General features: G+C 38.9%; 1 protein-coding gene across 1 annotated transcript in view; it reads right to left on the reverse strand.

Moving 5' to 3' along the window:
• The window catches only part of ngfra (nerve growth factor receptor a (TNFR superfamily, member 16)), a 37866-nt gene extending 32793 nt beyond the window's left edge, over positions 1 to 5073 (reverse strand). Inside the window, exon 1 of the mRNA XM_016450702.1 lies at positions 4865 to 5073. Within this exon, the coding sequence (XP_016306188.1) occupies positions 4865 to 4900 (36 nt within the window). The 5' untranslated portion in view covers positions 4901 to 5073. The remainder of the gene's footprint in view (positions 1 to 4864) is intronic.
• Between the last annotated feature and the right edge of the window lie 3641 nt (positions 5074 to 8714).

Consider the following 8714-nt stretch of genomic DNA (forward strand, 5'->3'; position numbering starts at 1 on the left):
CCAATATCATAAATTTATTGAAGGAAAAAAAAAACACCATCACCCAAAAAAGGACACTTCAGAGTGTATACGGGCAAAAAGGGCATGTGCTCTGCACAGGTTGAGCCCTACCTGTGCACGTGCCTGACTGTAAGTACAAATAAGTGCACATATTTTAAAATAAGTTGCAGCCAAAATATCTGCTGGTGGGGTTAGAAAAATAAACTTAATTCAAGGGAAAGCTAGTTCATTTTTCTTACCACACTGGCAGATATTTTGTCTTGTTGAATGCAAAAACCTACTTTTTCAATTTAAAAACGTATAGTTTTTACATTTTTTTCAGAATGCAAGACTTAATAGCTTGCGGAATTTTACTTCTCAAGTAAATGTATCTTGATTTACGAATGTTTAGATATTTGGGTTACACTTAAGGTGTCCTTGTTACAGTGTAATATACATTTAAGTACTGAGTTATATTAATTAACTACATGTACTTACTGTATGGTTAGAGTTAGGATTAGGGTTTAGTTTAGGGTTACATGCATGTAATTATGCATAATTTATTGTTATTATAATAGTAAGTACATGTAACGTATAACAAGGACACCTTAAAATAAAGTGTTACCTAATGTGACATTTTAATAATAATAATGAAAACTGAAATATTGATCACTGTCTGCCAAGTTCAATTGCATGATTCTCACATGATTGTCACCACCAAGTCTTTGGATCCGATGAGATTCATCCAGTGAATTTCAGCACTTTATTTTGATTTCTGTCAGCAAGACACGTCTTAATGACAAAGGTAGTGTAATTTTTCCAGTTAATCCCCTCACTGTCCATTAACTCCTTCATGTTTGCTGCATATGGGACTACAGTTTGGTAACAGCTGCATCACAGCATATTGGGCTGATTGCATTTCACTGGTGTGTCCAAAAGCTGGGGCGTTGAGCAAGATGAGACAGGCTGTTGGAGTTATACATATGTCTACTGCATGTCCAGCTGTTTCTCTCGTATTGTCGTGGGTACGATTACACATACTTTACACATCGAGGTCTCACAGATCAGAGTCCGCAGGCCCTCTTTACCCAAGACATCTATTAGCCCTACCCTTCCACTGTGTGCTTCCTCTTTCACAGGTCCTGATCTGTTTGTTGAGTATTGTCAATAACCCAAGGGGTCATAAACATCTGTACACGCAGGCACTGTAAGAGGTGTTTATGGGCTCATTTTGTCTCAGACGACAGATGTGTGTGTGCGGTGTGTTTAAGAGGACTTGGAGGCTCATTAGTGAGGACGCAGACTTCACTTTGATTTAATTTACTACTGCGGCACTTCACTCTTCCTCTCTCCATATGTTCAATCTGGTCATGTGATCACACTCAGTGCTGATATGTGATGTGTTTTATGTGTATAGAGCTCAGTGGTGACCACCCACACAAAAGTATTTTTCCCATTCATTTTCTCCATAGGAATTCTTCAATTTCTTCATTAAAATGTCCTAAGACATGAACCAAAGCAATCAGATCAGCTATCACATTACAAACTTTGATTTGAACAAAAAAAATTTTTTGCTTGAACTACTCATGAACTGCTCATTCAGTTACGTGTTGTGAATTATGTGCAATGCAGTAGTTCAATTAAAAAAATTACAGCAAGTGTGCTTTTGTTATAAATGTACACATAACTAATAAAAATGGTTTGTTTTGAAAGGTCTATGCAATATCATTAAAATCTATTTCTCTGTGGTGTAAATAAATGGCATTTTTACTTCTAGAGCCCTACTGTTGTGCCTTGTAGAAGCATTTCTCTTTAATATAGCTGTAAAAAAAGAAGCACAGATTCATTCATTAACCTGTGGATTCCAGAGCGTTTCAAAGACACTTACAAACAAGTATGTGCGCACACACACACACACACACACACACATATATATATATATATATAGTATTGTCACAAAATGAGATGATCTATCTATTTGTGTGTGTGTGTGTGTGTGTGTCACACACACACACACAGCACATTTTTCTCCTTGCATTCATTAATCAATTAGCATACTCTCTCTCTTTCTCACTCACTCACTCACACACACACACACAAACATCCTTTAATAGAAACCATAGCACATTACAAGTTGTTACAATTACATTCAATTCAGACAGGTCGTCACCATCTAGACTCCCCACAGTCAAAATAAAAAGGGAAAACCTCTCTGATCTCCTGCACATTTTCACCACTTGTTTCTAATCTTATCTACCTTCCTAGCCTCTCTCTCTCATACACTCTCTTTGCCCTTTAAGACTCCTCTTTCTGCCCTCCTCCTCCTCCCCCCCTCATCCACATCCTCTCTCGTTCTCATTCAGAAACAGATGCACCAGTACAGCAGCCAACTCACCCCCTCATTTACTCTCTCTCTCTCTCTCTTCGTCAAACCCTGGCTGTCTTCCTTTCTTTTTTCTCTCAATTTGCATTCGCTTGAGTAAGCGTGCCGATGAGTTAACTTGGCAGGCTATAATGGACTCCCCAGTATGTAGCATGCCCAATGCTTAAGACATCTGAGCAAAGACTATGTGTGTACAAGTGTACGAGTGTCTGTATTTTGCGAACTAAATTAAATCTGCCAAAATCGTCCTCTGGTCAAATCCAGGAAAGTTCTCAATTGGAAACTCAACTAATGGGTTATTTGAAGTATATGATATGTCCTCATTTACATACTGTATGTAGGCCCTATCATTACAGTGATCTGCACCTGTCCGTACAGCACTGCTATGCACCAGCCAGGAAATGCAACTGAGCTTTAATACCATGAAACATCAAGGCTCAAGATGCTATCACTTCTTTCACCACCAATTAGGCCGTTTCTGTCCCTGCCAGATCTCTTGTAAAGTGCACCAGGAGCGTAGAGCCTTCACACAGCTGTAAGACAGAGCGCTGCTGGCTCATGTGTAAGCGGAGATTCTTCACCGACTCTGTGCACCTGGATCAAACTCAATTGCCGGCTCCGTTTGCCATTTTGCAAATCAGATCACTGAAAAGAGGTCACGGTGTAATTGTGTTTAGTCAAGAGCGTGTGCCTGCTTAAATTGATTTGGTCCGTGTTACACGAGACTGGAGGTGGTGAGGGTCACATGGGGCGCTTTGTAGGGGACCCTCGGGGTCACATGCTTACGCACTTTGAGTTTTTCACCCTGAGCATCAGACGTATCCCTTACAAAAATGTATCATGATAAGTTCACGAAAAAATACCACAGTATACAGTTGTATTTGGCACCACTGTCATTGTCAAAAAAGATTTAAAAAAGAAAACTTCTTGGGTTGAGATATTTTTTATGATTTTCATTATTAACAATAATTACTTAGTGGAAACTATGGTTACATTCACTCTTAAAAATAAAGGTGCTTAAAAGGTTCTTCACATCAGCGATGCCATAGAAGAACCATTTTTGATTCCACAAAGATCCATTCAGTCAAAGGTTCTTTAAAGGGTAAGTTCACCCAAAAATGAAAATTAGGCTGTGTTTTACTCACCCACGAGGCATCCTAAGTGTATATGACCTTTTTCTTTCAGACGAATCCAGTCGGAGTTATATTAAAAATTGTCCTGGCTATTCCAAGCTCTATCATTAGGTACATGCGCAACGCTGACATCTTACGTCATCCTCCCGGAGCTGCTTCCGTGTACAACTGTTGGCGCAAGCTACATTAAAGGGATTATTACGTTTTGAATATGGATATTTTTCTTACAAAAACGCATCGATTCACAGGAGGCTTTTGTTCACCCCCCGGAGCCGTGTGAGACACTTTTTTTATGGATGGGCGCTTTTTATTTAACTTCTTTTGGACTGAAGCACTGCAATTATGGAACCATTTAGACAAAAAAAGTTCTTCTATGGCATCGTGAAGCACCTTTGTTTTTAAGAGTGTTGGTAATTCTTATTTTAAGAGTTTGTGATAAATTCTGCCCATTCTTGCACATAGTCCTGTCTGATCTAAATACCTACGCAAGGTACGACTTATGGGTGTTTCGTTGGCAGGATCTTATAAAATTAAAATTGGTAGACTACTTTTAATTATATATAGCCTACGGTTCAACTGTACGCATTTAAGTATTCACAAAAGTTACTGAGGGCATGTATTTTCACCTGGCTCTAACGAAATCGTTTGCCCGAGGACGTAACCATGGCAACAGTAGCAATTTCCGATCGTTATCATAGCGAACATTTACAAAACATATTAATGTCATTGCATATTATTATAATTATAGATTTAAATATCGCAAATATATCACACAAAAAAAACTTTAGTGTTTCCAAAACTCTTTGAGGCGTTTGACTCAATTTCGAGTTGTGGAAGGTGCATTTCAACAGATCGCGCCACGAAAAGTACCTTCAGGTATTTCTTTACAAATGTTGATTCCCCTGAAAGTCATTAAAACACGGACACCGTAAACACACACATAGCCTAGTAAAACTCCACAGTATAGGCTACTAAAAATGCGCCAAACATTAAACGAATTAAGCCGGTCTAATAATTCGACAAACTCATATACCGAGGCAACTTATCATGAACGTTTGGCTGCAGTTGTGCGCTGCACATTGCTGTGCATTGACTGGAGCCTATTTTCTGGAACATAATAAACAAATTGAACGTGTAGATTCATTTGAAAAGACTAAGAGAGTACAGGAGGCTGACACCTGTTCTCCAGAAACCGGGCAGCTGAGATTAGTCATCACTTCCACAGACCGAGCACAAGATTCCGCAGGCGCTCCTCAGATCCGCATCACCGGAGCATCACCGAGCCTTGAGCACCTGATCTCAGTTAACCTGCATGATCACCGAAACCCAGCGCTCATGCGCTCCCATCTAAACTAACACGAACACTTACCGTTCCACAAATCAAGATCCACACCAAGGTGTCCATGTCTGATATGTCCCTTCCCTCTCAAACTGTAAATCTGTGAGTGTGAGTCGTGAAGTGAAGACCAGCTCTCCGACAGTTCAAATTAGCTCCATGTGGGTGCTGCTCTCGTGTTTGGGACTTTAGAACTGTAGGGAAGCGCTAGCTGTCCTGTGCTGTCCTGTACTCCGCACTCAGCGCTGTCCAGCAGTGCACTGCGGAGGAGAGAGTCGTGCACGCAGAGATGAGGGGGGCACGAGTGCTTGCCAAACTCCCCCCATCAGCACCTCTCTCTCTCTCTCTCTCTCTCTCTCTCTTTCTAGTATCTCTCTCACTTTATCTCTAACAGAAACGCATATGCAGAAGACTGAACGAGCTGGTTTGATCTGATTGCATTTAGACTCCTTATTCTTACGTATTGCTTTGCCGTCGCCTATATATATATATATATATATGTGCATGCATCTTAAATCTCTTATCCACATGAACATGAATTGCAATACATCTCTGTACACTGACTCCGTTCCACACGCTCTGTATTTAAATTGTTGAATAAAATGCATTGTTTGAAATAGAAAATCAAGTGTATTTGCAAACCAAGCCTTTTAAAAATGGAATGTAAAAAAATGAATAAATGAGATCATTTGAGTGAATGAGTGTAATGGGTGTGACATCACGGGACTGGTGTACTCAAACAGACGCCACAGGAGGGCGACTGCAGCCAGTGAGTCACCGATGTGACATATGAGGCGTGATAAGGCCATATAGACGGTTAAGTGCCAGGGATGAGAGGTTTTTACGATTTTTTCCCTTTCACCTCCTTTCTTCCGATGTTTTTTCCACCTGTTCGGTGTTTATGAAACGCACGTAAATGCACATGAATACATGTGTTGTAAATATGGCTCTGAAATTTCCGTGTGTGAGTGTTTTTATAGAAGCAGGTTGTGCACTGCAAAAATCATTTTCTTAATTATCTTATTTTTTATGGAAAAGTAAAATTGTGCTATAACAAGACTTCTTTAATTCTTGTTTTTAGTACATTTTCTTACCATATTGGCATTTTTTCTTCTTCTTTTAACTCTGTAAAGCCTGCTGTGTCAGCAAATATTTGAGGCCTCTTAATTATAAATGTGGCCAAAACTTTACTGTAAAACACTTTACTGTACACAATCTTCTACATGCCTTCTGTCATCTGATTGATACTTAATACTTTTTTAGCAAGTAAAAGTGACGTGACATGTGACATGTGGCCAAGTATGGTGACCCATACTCAGAATTAGTGCTCTGCATTTACCCATCCAAAGTGCACACACACAGCAGTGAACACACACACACCGTGAACACGCACCCGGAGCAGTGGGCAGCCATTTATGCTGCGGCGCCCGGGGAGCAGTTGGGGGTTCGGTGCCTTGCTCAAGGGCACCTCAGTCGTGGTATTGAAGGTGGGAGAGAGCCTTTAGGTTATGAGTCCGACTCTCTAACCATTAGGCCACGACTTCCCAAAAAGCCCTTTCAGTATAATTCTAAAAATGTCCACCTTCAGGTTTTAGCACACGTCTTTTTGCTCTGAAATCTTGAATGATTTTTATAAAGTAAACATGAGTTCAGTATCCTATATCATAGCTAAATGAGCAATATTAGCTTTATGTATTAAATATAATACTCAAAAAAAAAAGTTTTAATAAATTATGCAGTTTTGCTTCTTAAGTTAATTGATTTTGTGATTTTTCTGCTTGTCTAGAAAATTAATTTAAATTTGTACATGAACTGTTTTAATCCCAAATCAGTATAGCTGTTCCTGTCCCCCCATTTACTTTCTTTGAGACCTATGTCATTCTGGTCTATGAAAATATCTATATGCATAAATAATGTTAGTCTGTGATTTTTTTCCCCTCCATGACAGAAAGTGCTGAGAGTGAGGAGTGATGATCCTTTGTACTGATATAAGCTTTAAAGGTAACCTAGACCTGTAACATCAGCTTACCAATCCATTAAAGCCGAGCAAGACCTTTCTTAAAGTGGTCTTCCAATAGTCAGATCTTCAGAAACTGCTGACTGGCATCAACTCACATCTTAAGATCAAATGACACTGCGATGGGGCTTCGGAAACTGACCATCTATTTTACACTTGTTAAAGAGGATTCCAAATATCTGTTTTATCAGTGATGGGAAAACTGCTTTTTATCTGTCAGAGCAATGTTTATCTGGCACAAAAACAATGAGGAACTCAATTAGGGTGACATCATTCATAAACATTTGAACAGATTAATTTATACTACCTCTAGATAACATAAAAATTTAAATAAATAATGAAACAGTGATGAACAGTGAAATGGTAGTTTGCATTCATTTAGACAGCCTGGTGCTTCATTACATGAATTGAAATATTATTGAACTGATAATGAATTCAAAAGCATTCTAATTGCATGTTTTATCTTAAAGTTAGTTACCACTACCCCTTTTACCCACACACACACACACACACACACACTTGAATTAACTCACTCTCTGAAATTAAGACATCGCAGAAAGAGCTTCAAGATCGATGGATAACAAGCAAGCAGTCAGGAAAGACAACAAGATCAGCCTCTTTTTTCTGCCAGTGCAATTAATTCAGTCTGGATAATGAATCCAGTCAGGATAAAATTAAATCTGTCAAGATATATTGATGTTCCTTAGCGTTAGAGACATAAATTAACAATGTAATACTCATAATGCACAGTTTGTATTTGAACAGTTTTTGTATTGATTAGAATTGTCTTGATATCATCTGGCTCTTTTATCTATTCTGTTTTAATAATAACACACTGGCTAAATGGGTCTGGTATTACCACGGATGTCTTAGTGCAATCAGAATAGACCGTATGTGTTTTATAGTTTTATCCTGCTTTATATGTAATGGTGTAGCTATTACCATTGCTGTCTTGTCTGCTGTCTTGTCTCATTACGGCAGATTACATGCACCGCATGCCTAAACTGAAAATAGTACATGGTCGTTACATTTGATCTCTGTTAGTAAATATAGATAAACAGCTATACACCTATATGCTATATAAGTATGAATATCAGAGTCAGCCATCTATCACGGCTCCAGTGTCAACTGACCTGCTTTATCATGAGTCAGCAAAAAAAAGCAACATCCACGACCCATTTTGCCAACATATGTGTTCAATCTAGTATGAAAAAAGCAGGATTCTTTAGTCCACTATTTGATCTGCAACCATAGTGTTCATGCATTTCTTTAATATCATCACAGTCCATTGTCATTGAGTTAATTGACAGCAGAAGCAATAAAACAGAAGATTTTAATTGGCATTGTTGAAGGGAACTCTTGAGAAATTTGAGGGAGTGTTAGCAGATTGGTAATTACTTGATGGACTGTCTTGCAAATATAAGAAGACGTTTTTCATTGTTGCTACGCAAATATTGATTTTGTAAATGCTTGCACGCAGGCCCTTTCAGGTCTGTTATCATGACAGATACGGATCACGCATGCACAAACCTATTTTAAAAAGTTGTGAATATGGGAGCATTGCCAGTGTTATCGTGAATGCATGCAGCTCACGCACACTTCTGGATTGCAAGAGAACTTGTGGCATCATCTGAATGTGCGTTCTTGTTTATAATCAGTTCATAAAATGCAGTTTGTGGGTCCCGCAGGTTGAGCATAATGAATCTGCTGGGTGTTGCTATAGTGTTGCTATATTTGGACTGGGGAAAGAGCAGGTTATATTAAACAATCAGTTGACACTGTCTATAAGCAACATTAAGACTGTTATTGCCTTATGTACAACAGAATCTCTTAATGTTTAACACTCCCAGCACACACAGTACAACG

The sequence above is a fragment of the Sinocyclocheilus anshuiensis genome, unplaced genomic scaffold (assembly GCF_001515605.1).
Source record: "Sinocyclocheilus anshuiensis isolate Anshui unplaced genomic scaffold, SAMN03320099.WGS_v1.1 scaffold2630, whole genome shotgun sequence".
In the NCBI taxonomy this organism is placed as follows: Eukaryota; Metazoa; Chordata; class Actinopteri; order Cypriniformes; family Cyprinidae; genus Sinocyclocheilus; species Sinocyclocheilus anshuiensis.